The sequence below is a fragment of the Gambusia affinis genome, linkage group LG09, assembly GCF_019740435.1.
Source record: "Gambusia affinis linkage group LG09, SWU_Gaff_1.0, whole genome shotgun sequence".
In the NCBI taxonomy this organism is placed as follows: Eukaryota; Metazoa; Chordata; class Actinopteri; order Cyprinodontiformes; family Poeciliidae; genus Gambusia; species Gambusia affinis.
In genome coordinates, this window is record NC_057876.1 from 29,758,871 (window position 1) to 29,786,405 (window position 27,535).

At 47.0% G+C, this 27,535-nt stretch overlaps 3 protein-coding genes across 4 annotated transcripts; 1 reads left to right on the top strand and 2 right to left on the bottom strand.

The window, feature by feature from the left end:
* The first annotated feature begins 304 nt into the window (after window positions 1-304).
* nfkb1 (nuclear factor of kappa light polypeptide gene enhancer in B-cells 1) lies at window positions 305-21,743 on the top strand. Of its 2 annotated transcripts, XM_044126593.1 has the most exons (22): window positions 305-577; window positions 2,204-2,247; window positions 3,559-3,643; window positions 5,393-5,433; window positions 5,840-5,938; window positions 10,741-10,892; window positions 11,980-12,143; window positions 13,085-13,243; window positions 13,575-13,679; window positions 13,835-13,926; window positions 14,014-14,152; window positions 14,448-14,606; window positions 14,678-14,779; window positions 15,329-15,602; window positions 15,683-15,797; window positions 16,166-16,367; window positions 16,438-16,607; window positions 16,682-16,784; window positions 17,273-17,397; window positions 17,465-17,531; window positions 17,629-17,792; window positions 19,685-21,743. In XM_044126593.1, exons 2-22 carry the CDS (start codon window positions 2,209-2,211, stop codon window positions 19,886-19,888), a joined length of 2,760 nt encoding a protein of 919 aa, XP_043982528.1. In that variant the 5' UTR covers window positions 305-577; window positions 2,204-2,208; the 3' UTR covers window positions 19,889-21,743. The 2 variants fall into 2 exon arrangements, with proteins under 2 accessions (XP_043982528.1, XP_043982529.1); XM_044126594.1 differs by lacking the exons at window positions 305-577; window positions 2,204-2,247; window positions 3,559-3,643; window positions 5,393-5,433; window positions 5,840-5,938 and adding an exon at window positions 9,266-9,363.
* On the bottom strand, window positions 20,572-22,146 carry LOC122837475 (tetra-peptide repeat homeobox protein 1-like). Its single transcript, XM_044127830.1, is given in 4 exon segments — window positions 20,572-20,886; window positions 20,888-21,189; window positions 21,243-21,488; window positions 22,047-22,146. Coding segments are annotated over 4 exon segments (963 nt in total).
* Window positions 21,821-27,118, bottom strand: LOC122836765 (ubiquitin-conjugating enzyme E2 2-like). Its single transcript, XM_044126611.1, has 7 exons — window positions 26,773-27,118; window positions 25,028-25,091; window positions 24,801-24,832; window positions 24,640-24,717; window positions 24,463-24,568; window positions 22,939-23,032; window positions 21,821-22,281 (listed from the first exon to the last, which is right to left on the bottom strand). Exons 1-7 carry the CDS (start codon window positions 26,794-26,796, stop codon window positions 22,236-22,238), a joined length of 444 nt encoding a protein of 147 aa, XP_043982546.1. The 5' UTR covers window positions 26,797-27,118; the 3' UTR covers window positions 21,821-22,235.
* Between the last annotated feature and the right edge of the window lie 417 nt (window positions 27,119-27,535).

The window sequence follows — 27,535 nt, forward strand, 5'->3', positions numbered from 1 at the left end:
CTTTTAACTTTGAATCTTTCAGGTAAATAATGTGGTGTCTCTCTGATGTTTTTTTACTCGTTTTCTCATTTGTTTTCTAATTTTCAGGTTTTTTTATTTATTTATTTATTTAGTTGAAAATTTTATTTTTTTTTCCTTAGTTTTGTTCCATTTTTATCCTGGTTTCTATCTTAGTTTTATCCATGTTTTATTCTGTTCCTGTTCTTCCATGTTTTCATATTTTTCCCACCTGATATTTCAAAACCAGTGATTTAAAAAAAAAAGTCGGAGCGAGACCTCACTCTCTGCTGCCCCCTGTGGTGAACCTGGGAACCGGGGGGAATTTCCAGTGGGGAAGGAGCTCCACTCTTTCTTCTCGGTGTCACCTGGAGGTTTCAGCTTTGTCGAGGCAGGACTGGATGAAATATTTGGGCTCTCCACGCAGTGATGGTGTCCCGAAGCTGAGCCCGGTCTGCTTGTGGGTCTGCGGGTTCTGCGTGGAGAGGAAATAATGACGGACATGAGTGAACTGAAGTGAAGCGGAACGAGCCCCAACTGTCACACTTCAAACTGACTTCCACCTGAGTGAGCTGACCAGGTAACATCATGCTTACTACACATTAACCCCTAAGAGTAGAGCCGCTGGGTCCGAACCTGGCGTCGGAACCGCGCCTTGGACCGGACCGGACCGGACTGGTACAGCTCGGCTTGCTTTGTTGTTCTGCTTACTTCCTTATTAGCCAGGTAACTTTTTAACTCAGCACCATTTGGTTGTTTTATTAGAACCCTGAATATAGTCATAAGGATTAAAGCCACTGCATTTAAAATCCTTAAAATCTTTGTTATCTAACATTTAATGCGGCTCATATTTTATTAAAATGAACTTTTATTTTAGCTTCAACTTAAAACTCTTAGTGTCGCTCAACTGTATCTTGTTCCTGGTGACAGATGAATTTATGAGTGATATGACAAAAAAAAAAGTTAATCCTAACATTACGTAAGCCGTATTAGTTATCACTTTCTTTCATTTCGGTTTAATATAAAAATATCTTCGAATTTAATATTTGTAAGCTGGAATCTGGAGGTTTTTCAAGTTAGGAGGATTTTAAATGGAGTTTGGTGGAAACCTCCAAGGCTCGCTCCCGGGGCAGCGGGAACAGGTAGCGGTTAGCCTTTCCGGCATAACGGAGAGACGCTCGGTCAGGCTGGAGCTCTAGCAACGCTCCTCCCGCCGTGGAGATACGGCCTCCGTGTCCGTGTTTCACTGTATCAGCGGTAACTTCCACGAAGGAAACAGCATCAGTAGTCCCACGAGTGGGTAGTTAGCTGTTAGCAAGGGGGCTAACTCACACGGAGGCGCGTTCACGCCACGGGAAAGCGCAGAGTAGGCGCGCTCTGCTCAGCATCAGGTATCAGAAGAATAAAGATCAATCAATATTATTGACTATTGATCATAAAAATAGGAGAACAGCGCCGCCAGTTACCAGGTATGTTTATTATATATCAGAAAAAGTCTTAAAAAGTCTGAAGTAGTTTTATTTTTCTTTATTTAATCAATAATTGGTTACTGCAAGTTTCTGCTCAGAATATGGTTGAAATTCAAGAGATTTGATATTTAAATTATTCATGTGAATTTATCTTTGCTCCTCTTGTTATATTTATAATTTAAATTGAACATACTTTTAAAATATAGATGTTATATTTCATTGATCTTTCTTTCACTGATTGTTATTTTTAGGCCCTGCTCAGTTCTCCTGCAGGAATCTCTGCTGGAGGTTTTCTCACTTGTTCAGCATTTTAAACTCAGTTTGAAAAATATACGTAAAATTCATTTAATATAAAAAAAAAAAAAAAAGTAATTAATACTTAATTATAAATGGTTTAATAGCTTTCCAGGAAGAGTTGTTTTGTTTTGTAAAGTTTGGATGATGACACTAAAGAAAATCTGCTTCTACTAAAAATAAAAATAAGGCTGAAAATTTTAGTCCTAAGCGGGAAATTCCTGCCTGGTAATAAATATGATTTATAATTAGACTCAGTAAACGAGACAGGAAGCTGCAGATAAATCACGACTATAAAACAGAAAACAGTAAAGAAACAGGAATGTCTTCAAACTCAAAATTTTTATTCATATTGTTTAGCTGCTCAGCTTCATCATGCCGACAGAGATGTGGATGTTTGATTTCGGTTCTGATTTTAAATCCTAAATGTGTCATTTCTGCAGACAAGATGGCTGCTGATGAGAACTACCTGCACGCCTCCAGCCAGGTGAGCCCACCTGCTGCTCGCTGCTGCATGACGAGCGGCAGAAACTCAAATCAAACTTACATCAGAAATCTTGTTTGAATGGAGAAAACACACATCAGTACAAGAAATAAAGATTTATTAATTCTTTTGTTTCCTGTCAGACATTAGGGGAAATATTTTCTTTTTATTGCTGATATGAGCGTTGCACCGATCTAAACGTTTGGGCCGGTATTGACCTTGTTACCAATATTTTCTGATTCTTTGGTTGAAATCCATCCATTCCTGAGTTTTGAGCTGCAGCAGAAAAAGCTTGGAAAGCAGAAATTTAGGACGTTTTTGTCTGATCCGCGGTCGCAGTCGTACCTGTGCTGCTCCTGGCGTCTGATTGGACCAGGAGCTGGGAGGAAACACCTTTCCTCCTGAACGCAGAACTGGACAGATTTTACAGAATCAAACTCAGAATTTTTGAGTTGGCTGTGAGACTGATCTCAGTGCACAGATCTATGTGAACGGACGACGATTTGATTTGTGTGTTTGAATCTCACAAACTTGCTCTGAGCGCCGTGGCAGCTCTCACTCAGCCTGCTCTCGGCTCGCGCAGCTGCTCAGCAGTCTTCATCTGGAGACGATTTCTCTCATATTTTTGTCTTTTTGCACCTCCAGAATTCTTCATGTGCTGAAATAAACATCCTGGAAAACAAAAGATGAGTTCTTGGTGAACAAACCCAAACTTTCACTTTTATTTTACAGTTTGGAAATGAGGTTGTGATTTTTTTGCAGTCCTGTGTAATTTGCATCAACAGCTCATCTGAGTTTATTCTGAACTTCACAGGATTTTATTAAAATTGGAAACTGTAACTGTGAAAGTTTGGTTTACTTCACCGGGACTTGAAATTATAGATTTGTTGATTAATCTCTAATCAACAAATGGAGATTTTGCAGGTGAAATCCTGAAAAAATAAAAGTTTTTGGATTTCAAATGAATCTACAAAAATTTCCAATAGAATAAAAAAAATGTCCATAAAGTTTGCAGCTGAATATGTCAGGCTACAGAAACCCAATTTATGTTGTTATGTTTTTCCTCCATTTTTGGTTGTTTTTCATCCAGAAAGTGGAGGGATAATCTGATTGGATTAAAAATCCCTGTCTGTGATTGGCTGCTGGTTCAGTTCATTAGCATACAGCTAATGCAGTGAGCCGAGAGCACAAAACTCGCCCGAGCAGAACCCGGAGCGGTTCTGGTCCAGACTGTCCAGCAGAACTGCTCTGGGTTCTGTTGCAGCTCCAGAACCCCCGGCGGTTCTGTCGGACCTCAGCTGGGTTTCGTTGCAGATGTTCGACACCACCATGATGGACCCGTCCTTCCTGGAGTATTCCCACTTCGTCCCGATCCCTCAGATGACGGCTCTGCAGTCAGGTGAGACTCCCCCCTCTACCGGGTCAGAACCGGTACCGAATGGCTCCTCCCCTTTGAGTGTGTCTGATTGGTTCTCGCTAAGCCCCTCCCACCTGAGGGGCGTGCGGGTTTTTGTTCTTCTGTCTGACCCAGTCGGTTCTGTTGGTTTCTCTCTAACTGTTCGGCTTGAATCGGGTCAGAACCGTTCTACTGGATCGTGTTCTGGTTTATTGGACCAGAACTGGTTTCTGGTTGATTTTTTTATTTATGCAAATTAAATTTTCCCTATAAGCGACTTCCTGTTATTTATCCAGAAAACATCTTTAACAGTTTTAGTTCATATTTATTATATTAAATTGTATTCTGAAAATTTTTAAATGTATTTTATATTTGTAATTTTTTGTTAGTTTTTTTAAGATTAGTTGTCATTTAAATAAAATTTTAAATATTGTTGCTGTTTAGTACATAAAACTTTGTATAAACTTAAATTGTTTTATTGTGTGTATAAAGGATTTTATATTTCTCTTATTTTCTTCAATGATCATAATACATTTATTTTTTATATTATTTGATATTTCTTTGCTAATTTGACCCATTTTAATATTTATTTTTACTTTAATGTTAGTTTTCTAAGTTAATAATATTTTGTATGAATTATAAATATTTAGTTTTTAACATAAAAATGTTTATTATTTTCTCTGTGTTTTTAAATTTAAATATAAGTTATTTAAACGCAGTCCAGGGGGTCATGTGACCTCAGCTGTCAGCCAATAAGGCCGTGTTTCCTGCTGGACAGGAAGTGATGCGATTCGTGTCCCTCCTGGTCATGCTGCATGTTTTTACGAGAACGATATATCTTCATCTTTAGGAAGGATTTTCAATCAGCATGTATTTAAACTTCTCTCTTTTATTTACTTCAGTTCACAGTTTTTAACAGATTCTGTAGTTTTCTGTGAACTTCTAAATCTGCTGCTTTGTTGCATCTTTTCGGGCCTGATACTGCCTCTAGTGGCGTGGGGTGGTAACACAACTAATATAATTACATTAATAAATCAGAAAACCACAAAGTCTTCATTACCACACATTTCAAAAGAAAATAAAAACGGGAGACCCCGGATAATATAGGAAATAGCGCCCCCTTCACTTCTGGAGTGCAATGGTCCCATTTCCAAATAAGGTCTGAGACTCACAGCGGTCCGTCCCGCCCTTCCTGTTAGCTGCAGAGAGGAGGACTTGGATTTTATGGCTCAGCCTGGAAGTGAAATGAAAAATAAAATCAGGTTTATGGTTTTTAACCTCCTCAGATTTCCAGTTTGACAGAAAGTGTCTGCTCAGCATGATGCTGCCACCGCTGAAACAGACCAGATCCCGAGTGGGTCAGAAGTTTTTTCCGCAGCAGGGAGCCGGCAGAGTTTCTGTCTGGAAAACGAAATGATTGGAGGAAACGGGTGGCGGCAAAACGAAAGACGAGTTTCATGACGCAGCAGTGGCGCGCTCACTTCCTGTTTCTGGTTTCAGCTGAAGCTGCGGGGGAAACGCGTTTTTGCTGCTGAAGATGATGATGACTCTCTTTATCTAATTATTTATGAGATAAATAACTAGATTACTAATTGATAGGTTAAATAATAAACCTTACATTAATTTATTAATTTATATGTTTGTTCCATAAATAAACAGAAAACCTTTTCATTTAAAACTTCCAAATATCGTCTAAAATGTTGTAATTATTAATAATAACTTTGACTCTGATTGGTGTTTTGTGTGTTCCAGTGGACGGACCGTTCCTGCAGATCCTAGAGCAGCCCAAACAGGTGAGCAGCTCACCTGGACAGGAAGTCCGCTCACCTGGACAGGAAGTCTGCTCAGTTTCTCCTCTGACGTCTTTAATGAGATTATTCAGATTTTATTCTGTAGAGATTAGGATGTTCAGGTGTGTTAGCACGACGCTAGCAGTGAATAAATGTTTATAATTAGAAACAATTTTTTAATAAAAAAAAAATTACATAAAAAAATTCCAAGAGGAAAGCATCTCAGACGTCACAGGGTCAAAGGTCAGAGCGTGAAGAAAAGTCTAAACCCCAGAGCTGTAGCTCAGACTCTACAGGCCTCAGGTCAAAGGTTGATGGTTATTACCCTTAAAGGTAATGACCTTTAACCTTTGACCTTTGCCCTCTGAGACAATCTGGGATGATCTCTGTTGTGTTTGTGTTTCTGCAGCGCGGCTTCAGATTCCGCTACGGCTGTGAAGGTCCGTCGCACGGCGGCCTGCCAGGAGCCTCCAGCGAGAAGAACAGGAAGACGTACCCGACGGTGAAGGTAACGCTTCCTGTTTGGGCGGCGGCGTGGCGCGGCTGCAGCTGGCAGAGGAAACGCTTCCTGAGAATGAAGCGCTGCAGCAGCTCTGCGGTTCAGAGCTCTGCTCTCTGCTCCACGCTGCAGATTCAAAGAAAATACCAGACAATAATCACAAATAACCAGAAATAATAAAACAAATTCAGACAGTAAACAGAAGCTAAATCTGCTAGAGAACAAATTAGCTAAATTTATCACTAGAGTTCTTTGAAAAAGTTGTAAATTTGTAGCTAGTCACTTTTTCTGAAAGTTTGTTGTTAGCGGGTCTGAAAAGGTGCTAAATGTAGCTACATCGATGCTAAGTTAGCAGCGCTGCTTCCCTCGTCCAGGCCACGCCCCCTCCCTGACCCCTACTCCTGGTGTGGCGGGGCCAGATTGGATCCAGATTTCTGGATGTTTTTCCTTTCGGACCTTCTGGTTCTGGTAAACAGGTTAAACAACAAGAACAGTTTTTTAGTGTTTCCAGAATTGTCAGCTGGGTCATTTGAAGGTTCTGAACCCGTTTCCTGGGATGGATCGTCTTCCTGCTGTTCCTGCAGATGCAGAAAGATTTGCAGGTTTTTATTTTGAAAACCCAGCATGTTGGTGGCGCTGTAGATGAAAGCTGGACTCTGGTTCCCCTCTGGTGGTATTTTGGCCAGAGAGTCAAACCAACCAAACCCTCTGAGCAACCTGTTCCCCTCCTGGCCTGTGGGGGCGCTGCACCAACAACCACTGAAGGAAACCACACAAAAACCTCTGAAGACACTGAGAGCAACTTCCTTCTTCACCAGATGGAAACAAGATGGAGGCGTCAGATTTTAATGTTGGAGGATTTCTCTTTAGTCTTTGGCTGAAGACCAGGAGACATTTCTGCTGCTAGCGCTAGGCTGACATGTTAGCTTTGGTTGGATTTACCCAGAATGCCCTGTGCTGTAGTTCACTTCCTGCTTTTGGAGCGGTCTCTGGTCCGCTTGATGTTCACATATGCAGAGTGTCTTCAGTCAGAGGCCTCTTCATGCCGCTGTAACAGAGACCTCTACAGGAGATCCTCAGCGTCGGTTAAAGCAAAGATTAATTTTCTTCTGGGATTAAAAAAGCTTTTCTGGATTGAGATGAGGTGTTCCTGTTTGTGTTGCCATGGTAACGTTTCTTATTCTCTGTTAATCCGTAGAAACGTTTCTGTCAAATTAGTGAAAAAATTAGAAGTTTTTAAAAGCAGTCAATGAAGAACGAACCCGCAGAACAGATCCGGACCACACCGGACCCCGGACCGGTCCTGGCTCCAGCATTTCAGAACCAGACAGGCCTGGACCTGTTCACTCACACACACACAAACACACACACACACAGACACACCTCTGCATGTTTCATGTCTGTTGGGAATTTCCTCCTTGCAACACCCACAGCTAATTACAAGGAAGCGCCGCTGCGTCACAGACAGGCAAGGTGCAAAGTTTCAGCTCAGAGATGAAAGCGTGGTGTTGGCGCCGGCGCCCACTCAGGCCCAGAAACACAGTTAACCCTTCGCTGGCGCGCTGCTGTCGGGTCAAAGCAGCTGATTGTCAGAACCGCTCAGGCAGCAGAATTTTTTTTTTTGTAACCAGGTTATTATGTTTTGCAATTTTTTTTTCCCAGGTCCCTCTTGAAAATGAGATCTAGATCTCAACGGGGTTTACCTGGTTAAATAAAGGAAAATGAAAAATGAAACGGGATAAATCTTAAAGCCACAGTTCAGTTTCAGCAGAGGTGATGCTGAGTCTGTAACCATGACAACGCAGCCTCCTGCTGTTAAGATCAGGAACCTCCTGCTTCCTGATCTTGTTCTTTCACCTTGAAGCTGCCTGTTTACAGATGTGCAATGCATCATGGGATTTTAATCTCTGGAAAGGTTCAAGCCTTCACTCCCATCCTACTGGTGGGATCCAGTCCTGGCCCGGTTTGGTTCTCCCAGGTCCGAAACAGGAAAGTGTCAAAGATCTGATCAGATGAATTTATCCATTTGAATGACCTTTGACCCCTCCAGTAGAGCTGATCTTAATCTTTGAACTCATTCAGGAGCCAAAGAGGAGCGCGATGCTTCGATTCCCGTTTATATTATGCAAAAACAGAAATATGCTGAGCTAGTTTATAAAACAAATGCATAAAAATCTATAAAAACGATTAAAAAACAGTAGATTACGGAGCTTAAATGAGCTGAAATAGTGAAAGTTTGGGTTAAATCAGTGAAGGATAGCGTGTTAGCATCACACAGCAGCCAAATGCAGCACAAATCCGACATTTTTGCTCCGATCTTTTCACCCAAATAAACTCCGATCTGTTCCACTTCCAGATGTGGACCAGATCTCACTATTTGATAGCAGAAACACGATTATGTAGCGACGCAGAAACGTTTTATCCCCCAATTAACTAAAAGATTTCACCAACCATAGACCAGTTCATCCAGCCGAACATGTTGGAGACAGAAAATTCTGCCAAAGCCTGGAGGAACACGTCGCATAAAGAAGGTCTCAACACAGCTAGCGAGTGAGCTAACGTTAGCAAGTTAGCTAATGTCAGGTCAAGTTAAAGTTTATTTCTGTAGCACATTTGCAACAGCCTCAGCTGACCAAAGCGCTTCACAACAAACACAGCATGACAGGTAAATAAATGATAAATAAAATTACATTTAGTAAAAATAATAAGACAAAGATAAAATTGGCAGATATACCAAAAGCTAATAATGTGAATAAAAACCAAACAATATTAAATTTTATCTGCAGCAATTTGTTTCCATCCTTCTCCTTTTCTCTTTAGCTGTTGAATGGCTGAGAAAATAGATGAAATAGATGCTAGCAAGTTAGCTAGTGGTAGCAAGTTAGCTAATCCTAGAACGTCACTGAAAGCATTTGGATTATTTGTTCCCCAAGACAAAGATAATGCAGGACTGTTTATGTAATAATAATCAACGTGTTCCTTGAATAGTATTGTTTTATTATTACTATTTATTATTATTTATCATAGTCATTTATTGTTTAGCATCGTCGCATTTTATCCGTCTTGTGTCAGAATTCAGCAGCAGAAGAAGACAGACGGTGAATCTAAACGTCTGAAAATGACAATAATGAAGTGATGAAAGCAGTCTGAGTCAGTGAACGCACCATGTTCCAGCCCACCACTCCTAGTCCGACTCCACATCCCAACAGAACCGGTCAGAAGCTCCAGTCCATGCTTCTGTTAGCTATTATCGGCTTTCTGAGGATCTGGTCACCAGGAACAGCTTTCAAACCAGCAGAACCTTATTTTGGGTCCCGTGATTCGGTTCTGGTTCTGACCTGGGTGTGAAATGAAGCTGTGCTGCAGCTTCCAGTCAGATTTCCTCAGAAACCCAGCAGCTGTTGCTGCATGCTGGTGTTCAGGGTTTGGAGTAGGTGAGACGGCACTGCTTTCAGATTTGTCTTTATTTCAGTTTTATTTTTATTATTATTTTTTTTAGCAGAATTTAAGTTGTTTTCTGCGTTTCTCATGCGGAGACAGCCGACTGCAGGGCCTGCTGCAGCTGTCAGGTAGCTGCTGCGCGGCGGGTGAAGAGCTTCAGGCCAGGAAACCCTCAAACTGCAGCTCTCGCTCTGATTCTAGGAACCGCGTTCATCTGCTGCGACACGTCGAGTGGCCGACAGAACCAGGAAGAGGAAGTGGGCTTTTTTATTGCAACAGTTGCAGGCAAATATCTGCAGCGGCACGCTGGCTGTCACACAAACCGAAGGAACAAAAGAGTTTGTTCTCACGTTTCAGTTAAACATGAAACATGAAAATAAACATCTGGAAGCAAACAATAAACAAAACGGCTAACAGCAGATTCAGCTTCAGTTCAGATTCACGTTCAGGACCAATCAGCACATTCACAACCTGAACACAGGCTTTCAAATTAGCATGCTAACCTCTCAGGTCAATGTTTTTATATTTCCCATCAGACACTTCAGTTTCAGGAGGATGATATTTTTCAAGATGGCTGCCGCTTTGAGCCTTTTAACTAATTATTACCATAAAATGTGCCCCATCTTTATGATTTGGATGAACTCTATGTCTCATCAAGTTTTCCACTTTGGTCATCCTGTTCGTTCAGCTCTAAAGTGATAAACTGTTCAGGAAGGAGATGAAGATGAGAGACTGGTGTCTTCATACTTACCGTTAGCTTCTTCTAGTTGTTTTGTGTTTATTGTTAGCATAGCTAACATTCTTGCTTAGCCATTTAGTGGTTATTGAACCTAATGTTTTGGTTAGCTCTGCCACCACTGGCAAGAACTACAGCTGATTATTTTCCATTACAACCAGGGTGGCCATTTTAAAAAATGTCAAGGAATTATACATGATTTCCATCCATCTATCAAAATGACTAGGTGATGATTACACACCAGACACATCTAGTAGGTGATTTTAAAGCAGAAATAAATTTTGTTTTCTGGCTGACCTTCAGTCTGACTCCAGAAAAACCTGCTGATCATCTAAAAGACGGTTGGTCAGGTTTGTGTTCAGCCTGAATCCATCGCTTCAGTGGTCTCTGATGTTGGTTGAGGTGAGAAGTTTCAGTGAGTCATTTATACCAGGAGAAAGTTTCTCTGAACTACCACAGAGAGTCTGAATGTGTGTGACTCATCTGTGGAGTCCAGAATGAGATCAGAAACCTCACTGTCTGATTTCACCAAACATTTTCACTCTCAGCTTCATCCACCTCATCTTTTCCGTTGCGCTAATGGCGGCGCTAACGGGCCTGTGCTAACGGGGCGGCGTTCTGCTGTGGGTTTCAGATCTGTAACTACCAGGGTCAGGCCCGGGTCGTGGTCCAGCTGGTGACGGCGCTGACCCAGCTGCCGCAGCTTCACGCTCACAGCCTGGTGGGGAAGCAGTGCGATAAAGGGATCTGCATCGCTGACCTGCAGTCCAAAGACTCCACCATCAGGTAGGAATCATGCACGTTTCATTTAAATTAGTGTTTATTGTTGTTCATTTTAACCCAAAGTTTATCTGGAGATGTTTAAATCTGCGTAATTGTTCAACTGACACCAGATATTTTCTGGTCTCATGGCCTTTGGTCTTACTATGAGACTCATCATGATATAAATCAGTTTTGGTGAATATAAAGCTGAACTCCACATGTTTGGTTTGAATTCCTGGTTATTGTAGCTCTGCAGGTTTCCCTTTGACCTCTGACCTGAGGTTCATCTGACAGGAACTTGTTTTGTTCTTTAAATGAAAACTAGGTCGCAGACTGAGCCAGTCCTGCCCCATCAGCCATTTGTGTAGTTTGGTAGCAGAGGTGTGATTATCCAGCGATGCAGAAATGTTTGTACTAGTAGCTAGTTAGCTAACGCTAGCGCCAGAACGTCACAGAAGAAACTTGGATCTTTTGTTCCTCCAGTCAAAACAATGCAGATCTGTTTATGTAGTGATGCTATTCAAAACACGTCGTACGTTTCAGTCTCCAGGAAGCTAACAGCTAGCATACAGTGCTAACATCAGCAGAAAGCTAACAAAACCACTTCCAAGATGTCATCTCAAACTTTATTTTTTATGTCTCAAATAAAGTTTGTTCTGCTGAAACAGTTTGACTTTGGTTTCCTAACTTGGACTACAACATCGCTGCGATCTTAACTAGTCAGAAGTTCATGACCTTGTTTAGCAGCTGCTCAGTAAAAACTGACGTAAAAGTTCAGAATATTGGGGAACAGAAGAACCGGAACAGATTGATGGAGACTCAGGGGAACTGAATCTGCTCTCCTAGAGACTGCAGCTACACACTGAATGTACTGAAGGATAAAAAGTGGAATTTCCTGACATGTCCCCTTCAAAACAAAAGCCCAGGTGATGATGTCATGAATTTGTGAGCTTCTGATTGGTTACAACAGTTAAATGGGTTACCACCTCAAACTCTGCTTCCTGGTGTGACATCATGGAAAAGTCTGGAACCTGTCAGCCCGGTTCTGGTTCTGGTTCCGCTCGGTGTGTGTCCGACCAGCAGAACCTGACCTGCTTCTGGCTTCCTGCAGTTTTCCCAACCTGGGAATCCTCCATGTGACCAAGAAGAACGTGGCGAAGACACTGGAGGAGCGGATGGTGGAGGCCTTCAGGATGGGCTACAACTGTGGGGTCGCCATCCACCCGGAGATCGACGCGCTGCAGGGGGAGGTCCGGCTCCCGCGGGAGCTCAGCGGTCAGTGGTTCCGATCCGATCCGCCTCTCCTCTCAATAACAGACAGCTGCTGGTTCTGATCAGTTTCTAGAGTTACTGTGTAAAACATTGACAGTAATATTTTAGTTTATTTAGTCTGTCGGGGGGAAAATGTTCACCTTGTTGTTCTTACATTCATAACGTCATAAATATTTAGCTCCGCTTCAAACCTTTAGCTAATATGCAAATTAGCTTGTCGATAAATTAAAATATTAAAATAAATTCAAATTCAGAAATAGTTCATTGATCCCAAAGGGAAATAAAATTAAGATTTAATTTGATTTCAAGTTAAATATTGAAAAACCCAAAGCTCGATATTTAGGGTCTGTACTTTAGCAGACTTTATAGTTTTTATTCTGAAAAAATCTTTTCAGCTTGGGCTGCACAGTGGTGCAGTTGGTAGAGCTGTTGCCTTGCAGCAAGAAGGTCCTGGGTTCGATTCCCGGCCCGGGGTCTTTCTGCATGGAGTTTGCATGTTCTCCCTGTGCATGGTGGGTTCTCTCCGGGTTCTCCGGCTTCCTCCCACAGTCCAAAAACATGACTGTCAGGTTAATTGGTCTCTAAATTCTCCCTAGGTGTGTGTGTGTGTGTGAATGGTTGTGTGTCTCTGTGTTGCCCTGCGACAGACTGGTGACCTGTCCAGGGTGACCCCGTGACCCCGCCTCTTGCCCGGAACGCAGCTGGAGAGGAACCAGCAACCCTCCTGACCCCATTAGGGACGAAGGGTGAACAGAAAATGGATGGATGGAATCTTTTCAGCTTTAAATAGTTATTTTTACTATATTTAAATTTATTTTCAGCCGATGTTTTTACTGTTGTTGATTGCATGTTGCTGTAGATTTAGCTTCATGAACCGGATTCTACGGATCATAAATCACTTGTTTGTCCATGTTGGTTTGGGAATCATTTCCTTGTGTGTGCAGACCACCAGCGCAGCCTGATCAGCAGCGCCGCAGCCACTCAGGCCAAAGAGATGGACCTGAGCGTGGTGCGCCTCATGTTCACCGCCTTCCTGCCCGACAGCGACGGCGGCTTCTCCAGACGCCTGGAGCCCGTGGTGTCCGAGCCCATCTACGACAGCAGTCAGTGCAAACCTCTGGGACTTTGGTCATTATTAATTGTTTTTAATGTGGCGCTCAGCTGCTGATTGGCTGCTAGCATTAACTTGGTTTCATCTGGAGAAACAACCAAAATGAAAAGGGGAAGTAAGGGGAAGGCAAGCAGACGGAGCAGAGCCTGCTGCCGGCAGAGCTCCGCCTCTTTCCTGTCCGTCTGTCCTCCATCTTCCTGCTTCAGAGTGTGAGCGTCTCTGAGGCTGCTCCTCTCTGCTCCACCATGTCATCACTTAGCAACGCTCTCATAACAGCATTCTGTTATAGTGATGAGTAATTCTGACTCTTCTTCCTCCCTCAGAGGCTCCAAACGCCTCAAACCTGAAGATCGTCAGGATGGACCGGACCGCCGGCTGCGTGACGGGGGGAGAGGAGGTCTACCTGCTCTGTGACAAGGTCCAGAAAGGTGAGCAGGAGTCCAGCATGTGACCAGATCTGAGCTAACGAGGCGACATGGGATTCTGGGTTTTCTCCTCCGAGTTCCTGTGTCTCGTTCGGGTCGGGTCTCGGTGCCCTCCAGGACCCTCCAGTGTGTTTCATGGTGTGTTTCTGTGTGCGTAGATGACATCCAGGTGCGGTTCTATGAGGAGGACGACTCGGGCCTGACCTGGGAGGCTCTGGGCGATTTCTCCCCCACAGATGTCCACAGACAGGTCAGCGCTGATCCAGCTGCAGCTGGGAGCCACTCCAGTCGTTACACCGCTTTCACGTTCTGCTCTTTTGTGTTGCTATGACGACAGTTTGCCATCGTCTTCAAGACCCCGAAGTATCGAGACCAAAACCTGCAGAAGCCGACGTCTGTCTTCGTCCAGCTAAAGAGGAAATCCGACAACGAGACCAGCGAACCCAAACCATTCACCTACCATCCGCAGATCATAGGTCAGCACCTGGCATAGCTCCACCCACTGGCCCCGCCCACAGCACCTGGCATAGCTCCACCCACTGGCCCTGCCCACAGCACCTGGCATAGCTCCACCCACTGGCCCCGCCCACAGCACCTGGCATAGCTACACCCACTAGCCCCGCCCATATCAACACTACACCCACTAGCCCCGCCCATAGAACCTGGCATAGCTCCACCCACAGTGTAGCTACGCGTCTTGGCTTCCCCCCCCCGGTGAAAATAGTTTCTACTCTGAGTCGGCGGCCATGTTTCATTAATGTTTGTCTCCAGATAAAGAGGAGGTTCAGAGAAAAAGGCAGAAGACGTTGCCAAACTTCCAGGACTTCAGCGGACATGGAGGAGGAGGAGGCGGAGGGCTGTACCGAGGTGGAGGAGGAGGAGGAGGAGGTCCAGCTTCAGGAGTTGGAGGTCCAGGCCCGGCAGGAGGAGGTGAAGTCAGGATGATGAAAACCTGCGAGAATCATTTCTGGAGTCTGATTATCTGTTTGATTCTTCTGCAGGATATTACCAGGGTTTCTCCTCCTACAGCTACGGAGGAGCAGGAGGAGGATTCTCCTCAGCGTACTCAGCTGGTCTTGGAGGAGGCGGCGGCACAAAGCATGGTGGGAAATCTAGCCAACATCTCCCTGAAATGAGCTGGTTGTCTTCATTCTGTGTATGTGACCTCATGAGCAACTAGAGTCTAAACTTTAAATAAAAACCGCGATGGCTCCATGTTATGATAAACTATTAAACTTTTGTTCAGCAAATGAACAACAAAGTAAAAGAACTATAATGAACACAAGTGTAGCTTCAGAATTTTATTGTTTCACACATCTAGTGTCATACAATAACATACAGAAGCTAATGCTAATGTGGTAAACCAACATGGTATTTAGCAGAAGCTAATGCTAATGTGGTAAACCAACATGGTATTTAGCAGAAGCTAATGCTAATGAGATCTGACTCCATTCAATATTATTTAAAACAAAAAGCATCCAAACCAATATTAACTTTTGATTTTTTTCGTTTTTTGTTTAAAAAGCTAAAAAAGGGAAAACTTCAGTCAGAGGTGAATTTCCTCTATTTTCGTCTCATTGGTCTGCATGATAACCAGGGAAACTTGGATCAGCAGAACTGAAGTGGATGTTCTGACCCAAACTTTGTTAAAGCTTTGCAGAGTGAAGCTGCAGACGACAGCGACGACGACAGTGACCCAGACAACGACCCGGCATCGGGCGCTGTGCTAAGAGGCTCCGCCCAGTCCCAAGTCTCCGGTGTGGATCCACGTCGCTCTGGTTCTGATGTGTCTGCAGACGAGGTTCTGATGGAGGCGACCCGCAGGCAGCTCGACGCTCTCTTCCGATACTCAGTCACCGGCGACTCGGCGTACCTGCTGGCTCCACAGCGCCCCCTGATGGCGGCACAGGATGAAGACGGAGACACGTCAGTACACACACGTATACACACACACACACACACTGACTGAGCGATGATGGGCTCACTCCTGCTCTGCTCTGCTGCAGTGGGCTGCATCTGGCGGTGCTGCACAGCCAGCAGGAGGCGCTGACAAGTCTGACCCAGGTTGTGTCCGCTCTGACGGGAGAGGAGGTGCTCAACATGAGGAACCACCTGTACCAGGTAGCAGGTTCTGTAGGGGAAAGAAAAACCAGGAAGATCCGTCCTGCTGGAGGCTTTCTGCTGTTAATGACGATAAGATTTATTCAGAAACAAACCAAAATTGAGTTAGGATCAGATTAGGGTCCAAATCCAGTAGATCATCCAGATTTATCCCTAAAACAAAATACAAGATGGTCTCTGAAGACCAGAGAAGAGACATCGCTAACAAAGAAGCTAGCTGTGCTAACCTTGAAAAACTAAGTGTAAACAATATTTCTGCTAACGCTAAAGCGCTAAACCAACATGGCATTTAGTGGAAGCTAATGCTAAGTCTGGGAAATGTTTTCAACTTTAAATCGCTAACCTCTGACCTCTCCTACAATTCCCAGACTCCTCTGCACCTGGCGGTCATCACTCAGCAGAAGCAGGCGGCCGAAGTGCTGCTGATGGCTGGCGCTGACCCGACTCTGACAGATCGCCACGGCAACACGGTTCTTCACCTGGCGGCACAGCAGGAAGGAGACGGGATGGTGGAACTTTTACTGCGGCGCAGAGAGATGAGAGAGCTGCTGCAGTTCAGCAACACAGCAGGTTGGCACACACACACACACACACACACTCTCTCTCTCACAGCAGCTCACTCTCCCCTGCTCGCCCTCAGGTCTGTGTGCCATCCACCTGGCGGTTCTGGCCAATCGGCTGGCGGCGCTCAGGGAGCTGCTGGTGGGCGGGGCCGATGTGGAGGCTCAGGAGCGCAGCGGCGGACGCACCGCGCTGCACCTCGCCACGGAGACCGACAACGTGTCGCTGGCCGGCTGTCTGCTGCTGGAGGTACGAACAGGCCAATCGCGGCCAATCGTCTCTGATTGGCTGCTCAGACCCAGACTCTGCCCTTCTGTTGCCAGGGAAACGCCAAGGTGGACAGCTGCACCTTCAACGGCTCCACCCCCCTGCACGTGGCCGCGGGGCGGGGCTCCCTCAAGCTGACGGCTTTGCTGATGGCTGCAGGTCAGACCGAACGCCTGGAGACGGAGCAGAACTTTATGACCGCCTGAGCAACCTGCTTCCTAACCAGAAGGAGAATAATTCCTGGTTTTTAACGGTTTTTAGGAATTAAAATCAGAAAATTTGGAGTGCATCTGGAATCCTTTGAGGAGAAACAGCAATCAGCTGGAAGTTTTTACCTCCAGTGGTTCTGGTTCTGATTCTGGTGGAACCCAGCAGATCCTCTCTCTCTCACAGGTGTCAAACTTGAGGCCTGGGGGCCAAATCCGGCCCACCAAAGCTGTTTATGTGGCCCTGTAGATACACTAAAACTTTAGGTTAACAGTTGTGTGCTTAAATATTATTTCATCAGTCAAATAAGATAAATTTTTATTTGTAAAGATGAAATTTCAAAGATGTGGAAAGATTCAGTCTGTTAACGAGTCATTTTATCAGCCTTTGAAGGACGATCACGACCTTCATGTGACCTTGGCGTCCCCTCCCGTCTCCAGGTGCCGACCCGCACAGGGAGAACTTTGAGCCGCTCTTCATCAGGGACGAGGAAGATGAGGAGGAGCAGGATGATGAAGGCTACATTTCAGGAACCACTCCAGTTAACATGGCTGCCTGCCCTGAGGTATGTCTGGGAGTGTGTGAGCATTGGGCCAGAACCGGGTCAGAACCCTGACAGTCTGCGTTTGCAGGTTCTGGATCTTCTAAACGGTCAGGAGTACGAGCCCAGGAGCCAGCGAGCCTTCGTCCCCCCACAGGGTGAGCTTCCTCTTCCTCCTCCTCCTCCTCATTATGGCCTCCGCCCTCACTGTGTGTGTGCGTGTGTGTGGGTGTGTGTGTGTGTGTGTGTGTGTAGGTGACCTGTCAGTTCTAGACATGCAGGTAAAGCGAGCCGTGTGCGGCGCTCTGGAGGCTGAAGGGTGCTGGGAGAACCTGGCTCACCACCTGGGCCTCGGCATCCTGAACACGGCATTCCGGCTGAGTCCAAACCCGGCCAGAACCCTGCTGGAGAGCTATGAGGTACCAGCTAACAACCAGCTATCAGCGGGCTAACAACCGGCTAACAGCGGTCTAACAACCGGCTAACAGCGGTCTAACAACCGGCTAATAGCGGTCTAAAAACCGGCTAACAGCGTGCTAACAGCCTGCTAACAACCGGCTAACAGCGTGCTAACAACCGCCTAACAGCGTGCTAACAACAGGCTAACAGCGGGCTAACAACCGGCTAACAGCGGGCTAACAACTGACTAACAGCGGTCTAACAACCGGCTAATAGCGGTCTAAAAACCGGCTAACAGCGTGCTAACAGCCTGCTAACAACCGGCTAACAGCGTGCTAACAACCGGCTAACAGCGTGCTAACAACTGACTAACAGCGGTCTAACAACCGGCTAACAGCGTGCTAACAACCGGCTAACAGCGGGCTAACAACTGACTAACAGCAGTCTAACAACCGGCTAATAGCGTACTAACAACCGGCTAACAGCGGTCTAAAAACCGGCTAACAGCGGGCTAACAACTGGCTAACAGCCTGCTAACAACCGGCTAACAGCGTGCTAACAACCGGCTAACAGCGTGCTAACAACCGGCTAACAGCGTGCTAACAACCGGCTAACAGCGGGCTAACAACTGACTAACAGCGGTCTAACAACCGGCTAACAGCGGGCTACAACCGGCTAACAGCGGGCTAACAACCGGCTAACAGCATGCTAACAACCGGCTAATAGCGTACTAACAACCGGCTAACAGCGGTCTAAAAACCGGCTAACAGCGGGCTAACAACTGGCTAACAGCCTGCTAACAACCGGCTAACAGCGTGCTAACAACCGGCTAACAGCGTGCTAACAACCGGCTAACAGCGTGCTAACAACCGGCTAACAGCGGGCTAACAACTGACTAACAGCGGTCTAACAACCGGCTAACAGCGGGCTAACAACCGGCTAACAGCATGCTAACAACCAATGTAAGAGAGAAAATACTATTTGTTGATTTTGCGAAAGGACTGTTGGCACCTCTTTGGGTCAAACTGACCTGACTCTCTCCCTTCTCTTGTGTGCAAAGTGGAACCAAATATGATTTGGGAAGGGAAGCTGTTTGGACAGATCAGAACAACAACCTCTGAGGAATTGGCTTATTCTGCAATTCTGAAATGGAGGTCAAGAGATCCCAAATATTTTCAAGGAAGTCCAGCACAGCCAGTCTAGGGGCTGCCAGGGATCCTTACGTAGATCAAGAGTAGTATTGCTATTGGTCGAACCTTTCCAACTTTTTTATAAGATTGTATGTTGGGAATACGGGGAGATGTTTGGTTTTTGAAGCTGTAAGGCGAATCTGTGGAAGAGTCTAATAAATCTCCAACCCGTTGTGGCCAGCAGCAAGAACTACGTCTCTGTGCGTTATTTCTTTTACTTTATATACTTGAGAGTTTAGCCACCTTTCAATTCTCCCACGTCGACCCCCCCAGCTGCTGTCTGTCGCCTGGCCCATCGGACCAAGGAACATTAAGGTTGTTGCCATGGTTACGTGTTTGACTCCTGGAGCAGCTCTCGTCTCCGTCCGGTTGTCAACGGCCTCTGAACTGTTGCCCTAGGGGGCGCCGTTAGTAAAGTTACACATTGATGATGTAATCTGAGTTATTTAGCCTGTTGGGGAATCATAGTTTCACTTTTACAGGGTTTAATAAATATGAATAAATAATATTTAATTATTTCATTTGATGAAATTGTGACATTTATAAATAAAGAACATGGTGACTGAAAAATCAAACCTCCATGTTTTCCTCCTGGAACGGTTTAAATGACGGCCCCTAGTGGCCAACCCGGGCAGCACGCCCCCTGCTGGCCACAGCAAGAATCATCATCATCTGGAGTTCCTCTAACGATCTGATGATGGTTCTGATGTTTGGTTCTGCAGGTTTCTGGTGGAACCGTTTCGGACCTGCTGGTGGCTCTCCGGTCGGCAGGCGGCTGCAGAGCGCTGAGCATCCTGGAGGGGGCGCTGTGCCAGAACCCGGACACTGCAGAGGAGGTCCAGAACCCTCCGGTCCAGAACCTGAAGGCGGACCTTGGGAATGACAGCGGCGTCTGCGACAGCGGGGTGGAGCTCTCCACAGCGTAGCGCTCTGATTGGCCAGCATCCTCATCCTCCTCTTCATCACTCAAAGTTTCTATTCTATTTTAAAAAACTGCTGACACAACCGGACCGAACCGGACCGGACCGCTGAACTCTGATCTCTACTGACAGGACAGAAAAGCTGCTTCCTGTTTCTTCCCAGAACCGATGGTGCTACAAACCCTGACCGGGTCCAAACGGGTTGGAATCTCCTTGCTCCAGTCGGATCAGAACCACATGATCAGCAGGGAGAGTCACAGCATCTGAAAGCTCATTAGAACATTCTGGACCCGGTTCTGATGGTCCAGATTCAAACCCAGAACCAGGACAACAGAACCAGAACCAGAGGGGATTTTTCTGCTGGTTTCCATCTGAAACCTCCAGATTTAATCTCAGATGTCGTTAATCTGGGGCATCAATCTGAAACCTGGATTAACTGTGAAACCAGCCAATTAATTCACTTGCAGTAACGGATTCTGGTTTTTAGGGTAAATTTCCTCTCATGTTTTCACATCCTCAATTTTCTTTATTTTAAATCCTAAAAATAGAAATAAAACGACGTCCTTTGAAAATTAGGATATAATTTAAAAAAGAAGTTGTAACATTTGTGGCTTGAGCTAAAACATCTTCATCATCAGAACCAGAACCGGCTGTTCTGGACCTGCAGACCGGTTTCATCTCTTCTGAGTCTAGAATGTTCTGCTGAGCTTCTCTGCAGGCTGAACGTTCCTCTGCGGACCGGATCCCGGACCGGGTTCAGGAAGGGGACCGGGTTCAGGACCGGGACCGGATCCAGGACCGGGTTCAGGACCGGGACCGGATCCAGGACCGGGTTCAGGACCGGGACCGGATCCAGGACCGGGACCGGATCCAGGACCGGGACCTGATCCCGGACCGGATCCAGGACCGGGTTCAGGGACCGGATCCAGGACCGGGTTCAGGACCGGGACCGGATCCAGGACCGGGACCGGATCCAGGACCGGGACCTGATCCCGGACCGGATCCAGGACCGGGTTCAGGGACCGGATCCAGGACCGGGACCGGATCCAGGACCGGGACCTGATCCCGGACCGGGTCCGGGACTGGATCCAGGACCGGGACCGGATCCAGGACCGGGTTCAGGACCGGGACCGGATCCAGGACCGGGTTCAGGACCGGGACCTGATCCAGGACCGGGTTCAGGACCGGGACCGGATCCAGGACCGGGTTCAGGACCGGGACCGGATCCAGGACCGGGACCGGATCCAGGACCGGGACCTGATCCCGGACCGGATCCAGGACCGGGTTCAGGGACCGGATCCAGGACCGGGTTCAGGACCGGGACCGGATCCAGGACCGGGACCGGATCCAGGACCGGGACCTGATCCCGGACCGGATCCAGGACCGGGTTCAGGGACCGGATCCAGGACCGGGACCGGATCCAGGACCGGGACCTGATCCCGGACCGGGTCCGGGACTGGATCCAGGACCGGGACCGGATCCAGGACCGGGTTCAGGACCGGGACCGGATCCAGGACCGGGTTCAGGACCGGGACCGGATCCAGGACCGGGTTCAGGACCGGGACCTGATCCCGGACCGGGTTCAGGACCGGGACCGGATCCCGGACTGGATCCAGGACCGGGATCAGGACCAGATCACAGACTGGGTTCAGGATTCATTTCTGAACAGATTCAGTTCTTTTTCATTGAACTTCTGGTTCCTTCCTGGATAAATAAAACCACAGGGGATTGTGGGAAAAGTAGTCCAGGTGTTAGCGTCCCTGTTTCCGCATATTTATGTCCCGCCTGTGCTGTACAGTTCATCATCATTATTAGTAACTGGTTGTTAATTTTTTTAAATAAAGGTTTTTTTATATTTTGAGGTTGATTCGGTTTTATTTACCCGATCAGAACCGACTGGCCCCGTCTGCCGGACATGAAATGAAACCAGAACCAGTGTCCATTTGTTCATCTTTATTGAGAAAAACCGTCACAGAGCGATTAGTTGATCGGTTAGCCACCGGAACCGGATCCGGATCGCCTTCAAGTGCAAAAAGTAAAACCAGGAGAACGGATCGGATGATGAACTAACGGCTCTCCTCTAAAGACACAAAACTAGGAACTGAAACAGCTTTTCTCTTTTAAAAACGGACACAGAGTTCTGAGCAGCACAGGAACCAATCACTGACATGCATGAAGGGGCGGTGCTGGCCGGTCCGGTCCGCTCTGAGGCTGCGGCTCGTGTCTCCAGCAGACGGACAGACGGGGGTGGGAGGGAACAGCATCACAGTTCAGGATGAGACAAACGGAAACGTGAACAAACTGCAGGGAAAGGTGGGCGGAGGGGCGTGGCCAGGAGCGGCGGTCTGACGGGTCACATGGCGTATTTCTGGGTCCAGTCCTGAGCTGTCTTGTTGTACCTGCAGGAAACGAAACAGACGACCGTTAAAGTCACAGTCTGGGCAGAAGAGAAGGACGTTCTGAGAAAAAAAAGATCAAAACCACATCTGGAAGTGACAACCAGACGCTTCTCCGTTCATTATGTTACTGCTGCTATATTCATAGAAAGTTGAGTGGAAGGAAAAAAGTCCACCAGCACTGGGGAGAAATGCAGTCTGGACAGAATTGTGAAACAGAATCTGTTCAGGAATCTGGTGGAGCTTCACCTGGAGTCAGAACATCCAGAGTCACTGGGCTGCTAGCAACTGGGCTACTGCCGAATGGGTTGCTAGCAAATTGCATGCTAATAGCAATTGGGCTACTAGCCACTGGACTACTAGCGCCTTGCTTGCAAGCAATGTTTATGCTAATGAGTCAGTAGATTCCATCTGAACAGCATAAATTACAAGTTTAAAAGTGAAAGTAGTCCTCAAAAATTAGAATTTGCTCCAGTGGTTCTGGTTCCGATTGGACCTCACTGAGAAGTTCTGCTTCAGGTTCACGAGGGAACGACGTTTCATCAGCTTTTAGCTGATGAAAGGCTAACCGAACTGGACCCAGGTGGATAGGAACCAGTGAAACAGCTGGCCGTGTGTGTGTGTGTGTGTGTGTGTGTGTGCGTGCGCGTGCCAACCCACCTGACGGGGTCTGTTTTGTAGATGCGGGCGATCTCTGGTACTAGCGGGTCGTCAGGATTCGGGTCACATAACAGAGAACAAATGGACAAAAGAACTGCAGAGAGAAAACAGAGACCCAGTTTGGATCAGAACCACCTCCATTTTAACCAGCAGAACCTCCGACTGAGGCTAGCTGCAGCTATAGCGCCACCTGCTGCTCAACATTCACCAACATAACATCAACAATCCTGATTCTGATTTATTCCTGGATTCTGGGAATCATTTACACATTTCTGCCGTTTTTCTTCCCATCTTTGTCTGTGATGCTCCACTCCGCATAAAATTTAACCAGTTTGTTTAACTGTGTTCATTTTTTATCCTTCTAATTTTGATTTTGTTGACAGTGTAAATTGTTCTAAATGGTGTAATTTTCAATTTTGTCACCTCAGTAATAAACTAAACACACTGCGTTATGAAACAAGTTTAGTAGAAAACTGACCTTTAGTTATTTTAGGTCTGAACATTTATCACCTTAGAAGAAAACATCTAAAGATTTTAATTGATTCATTATTTTCTATTCAGATTTTGTTTTGGGACAAAAACAGGTTAAACTGCATCAAACAGAAAAAAATCCTGAAGTGTATTTCTGCATTTTGATTTTAATCTACTTTTATTTTGAAAGGCTTCAGTGAAACGTTCAACCTAGGAACCGACTGAGGGGCCACCAACGGCCCCTGAACCGCGGCTTGGACACATCGCTGGAGGAAAACATCCGATGATGAAATTCTGACCAGATTTCAGGTCGGGTCGAGTTGTGCCGGTTCCTGTCGGGTTGGTTCCAGTCGGGTCGGTTTCGGTCGGGTCGGTTCCGGTCGGGTCGGTTCCAGTCGGCTCGGTTCCGGTCGGGTCGGTTCCGGTCGGGTCGTGCCGGTTCCTGTCGGGTCGGTTTCGGTTGGGTCGGTTCCGGTTGGGTCGTGCCAGTTTCGGTTGGGTCGGTTCCGGTCGGGTCGTGCCAGTTCCGGTCGGGTCGGTTTCGGTCGGGTCGGTTCCGGTTGGGTCGGTTCCGGTCGGGTCGTGCCGGTTCCAGTCGGGTCGGTTCCGGTCGGGTCGGTTCCGGTCGGGTCGGTTCCGGTCGGGTCGTGCCGGTTCCTGTCGGGTCGGTTTCGGTCGGGTCGGTTCCGGTTGGGTCGGTTCCGGTCGGGTCGTGCCGGTTCCAGTCGGGTCGGTTCCAGTCGGGTCGGTTCCGGTCGGGTCGGTTCCGGTCGGGTCGTGCCGGTTCCTGTCGGGTCGGTTTCGGTTGGGTCGGTTCCGGTTGGGTCGTGCCAGTTTCGGTTGGGTCGGTTTCGGTCGGGTCTGTTCCGGTCGGGTCGTGCCGGTTCCATGTTGGGTCGGTTCCAGTCGGGTCGGTTTCGGTCGGGTCGGTTCCGGTCGTGCCGGTTCCGGTCGGGTCGGTTTCGGTCGGGTCGGTTCCGGTCGTGCCGGTTCCGGTCGGGTCGGTTTCGGTCGGGTCGGTTCCGGTCGGGTCGTGCCGGTTCCGGCGCTCACCTTTAGAGATGGTGAGCGCCGGCGACCACTGGGACCGCAGGATGTCCAGGCAGATGCTGCCGTTGCTGTTGATGTTTGGGTGATAGATTCTGGTGGTGAAGGCGACCTGGAAGAAGAGCAGACGGATCGGGTCAGAACCGGCGCCGAACCGGGCCGGGTCGTCCGGGCCGCTCTCACCTTGGGCGGCTTGAAGGGATAATCGGTCGGGAAGTGGATGGTGAGGAAGAACACGCCGCCCTGGTACGGACTGTCGGGCTGCAACAGAACCAGAACCGCAGTGTCAGTCCGGGTCACGAAACATGCAGAGTCCTGATCCGGGTTCTGGTTCTGGTACTTACCGGACCCATGATAGTGGCCTGCCAGTGGAACACTGAAAACAGCAGAGCAGAATTAGAGGAGCAGCAGCTTCATCAACAGAACCGGACAGAACAGAACTCGACAGAACCGGCTGGATTTGAACAGAATAAAACCGGACAAAACAGAACCAAACAGAACCCAACAGAACTAGCCGGATCCGGACAGAACCACCTGGACCTGGACAGAACAGAACTGGACGGAACCTTACTGTCTTCGCCGACGGGCCCGGCTGAGCATTGGGCCGGAGGGTCTCTGGACAGGTCCGTTAGCTCCTGCAGGAACAGAACCAGAACCACAGGTCACAGGTCAAAGGTCAACACATGAAGAAACAAGATTCTGAGATTCCAGGTTGGATCAGAACTCCTCTGATCCCAGCAGAACCACAACTTTAATACCAGCAAACAGAACCGGACTAACTGTCGCCTTCTGGACAAAAACCCAACACCGGTTCTGATCCGTTCAGAACCACCAAACCAGAACCATTTGGAGGTTCTGCTCTAGTCTGAACATTAGGACCTGAACCGGGTCGGATCGGGTCGATGAGTGAGCAGCAGCAGCTATATTTACCCTGACAGGGACCAGATTGGGACAGGCCGGCCCGCGGGTCGGCTGCTTATAGAACCGGCCGGGTCGGGTTTCCAGCCAAGACGTGTGTGTGTGTGTGTGTGTGTGTGTGTGTGTGTGTGTGTGTGTTGGTATGTGACACATCGGATCAGAACATGGATTGTCTTTCAGGTCCAGCCGGGTTCAGCAGGTAGCGGTCCGGTCCAGTGGGTCGGAAATTCCAGATGAAGCTCCAACCAGCCGGTCCTCCTGAGGAAGATCCAACAGAACCAGACAGGATCCGGTCTGAGGTTCTGATGGATCATCTTTGAACCAAAGAGAGACGTTTGGACCTGCAGCTGGACCACTGGGTGGACTGGTTCTGGTAGTTCTGTTCATGGGCAGCACCTGTTGTGGAGCTGGCCTGTGATTGGTCCATAGCTGAAAGGGGGCGGAGCAACAGAGTCGATCTGATGCTCATGGTTCCACACCACTGAAGAAGAACCGAACCGGGCCCAGACCTGAGTTGAAGGCAGTTTGCTTCATTAGACCAGAACCAGTTGAGGTAGTTCAGGCTGAACAGAACCACCGAACCTTTGGACCGAATCTGGGCTAACATCTCAGAACCTGACCCGCAGCAACAACCCGGCGCTTTCCCTCCGTCCAGAACCGAACAGATGCCGACCAGTTGGAAGAGCAGGTTAACACCAGATAAAGGCTCCGAACCGAACCGGCCGGAGGAACTGGCTAACAGCAGCGAACAGCGCTCTGAGAAAGAGGCTGAAGTTGGCTTCTGATTCGAAGTATCTTTAAAGGGCTGCTCCGCTGCTTTTTACGAACCTGCAGCAGCTTTAACTGGTTCTGGTTCTGGTTCTAGTTTTGAACTACTTAAAGTGGATTGTTCAAAACCTATTCCTGGTTTTTCCATCTGCTTGGGAAAAAAGAGTCCTATTATAAATATTGAAAATTATTATAAATTATTAAATAAAAGTCTTTAAAACAAAGTTTATGATTTCTAAATCTCCAACTAAATAAGAATAGAACCAGATTTAAAACTGTTTGGTCTGTTCAGACATGGACCGTTCTCCAGAACCAGAGTTTTTGATCAGTTAAAGTTTTAGAAACTGTTACATCATTACACACCTAAAAATGTAATATTTAATGTTTTTATGACCAGGCTTAAGGTGTCGGATCATAAACTGGGTTCTCCAGAATCTGTAGTCTGTGTGAAATAAATCGAGTCAGGTTGGACCGCTCCGAGTGTTTTGGGTTTTTAACTACAGCTGATCAAATCTGGGCCTGAACCTTTAAAAACTGTGGAATGGCCCTTAACTGAAGCACCGAATCAGAAGCTAACTTCGGCGTTGAGTTATGTGGCTCATGATAAAGCTAAAACAAGCCGAGAGTTACCTTAGAAATCCGTTTTAAAGCCATTGTGTCTGTCAGAAGGGACCGGCTGTCGAGGAGGAAGTGGCGGAGGAGGAGGAGAAGGAGGAGGAAGAGGAGGGCAGGCCAGCTAGCTGACGCTGACTAACTAGCATCTAGGACTCTGCTAGCTCCTGTGTTTCGCTGCACATGCGCTGCTTAGACTGCACCGGGTTCCCGTTAAATGTGTTCCTGCTTCACCGACCAACAGTCCGTTAGTCCCGAACTCACACTGAGACCCCACAAACAAACCGGACCGACCCCAGCGGCTCAAAATGTCTTCCGTTACACACAGCAGCTGTCAGAGCACCGGGACAGGAGGTCTCACTCTGACTGAGATTCAATAACAGAGAGCAGGAGGTCTCACTCTGACTGAGATTCAATAACAGAGAGCAGGAGGTCTCACTCTGACTGGGATTCATATCACTCAGAGAAAAGGCTCAATCTGTCTGAGAGACACTCCGCTGATAGATGGAGGAGATCTCACTCTGATTGAAATATGATTTATTTCATTTTCCCTTCTGTCTCCATTTGCCTGTGCAAATGCAAAAGTGCTAAAAGAGCCCACGAAATACAGAAAAGAACATGGAAATAAAGTTTCTTAGTGAATTAAATCAGATAAAACCCATTGGGAGAGATTACTGAAGACACATCAATTCAAAAAAAATAATTAACTTATCTGATGAAAACATTTAATTAAAAATAATATTTAAAAAAGTAGCAACCGTCTTAGGGAAGACAGAAAATG

Excerpts from the sequence above, each read along its gene's own strand:
- nfkb1 (XM_044126593.1), top strand. The coding sequence starts at position 2,209 with ATGGCTGCTGATGAGAACTACCTGCACGCCTCCAGCCAG. Across the intron at positions 13,927-14,013 it reads CCACAGATGTCCACAGACAG|TTTGCCATCGTCTTCAAGAC; the intron begins GTCAGCGCTGAT and ends CTATGACGACAG. Across the intron at positions 14,153-14,447 it reads CTACCATCCGCAGATCATAG|ATAAAGAGGAGGTTCAGAGA; the intron begins GTCAGCACCTGG and ends GTTTGTCTCCAG.
- LOC122836765 (XM_044126611.1), bottom strand. The coding sequence starts at position 26,796 with ATGGCTTTAAAACGGATTTCTAAG. Across the intron at positions 25,092-26,772 it reads CTTTAAAACGGATTTCTAAG|GAGCTAACGGACCTGTCCAG; the intron begins GTAACTCTCGGC and ends CTGTTCCTGCAG. Across the intron at positions 22,282-22,938 it reads TACAAAACAGACCCCGTCAG|GTACAACAAGACAGCTCAGG; the intron begins GTGGGTTGGCAC and ends CGTTTCCTGCAG.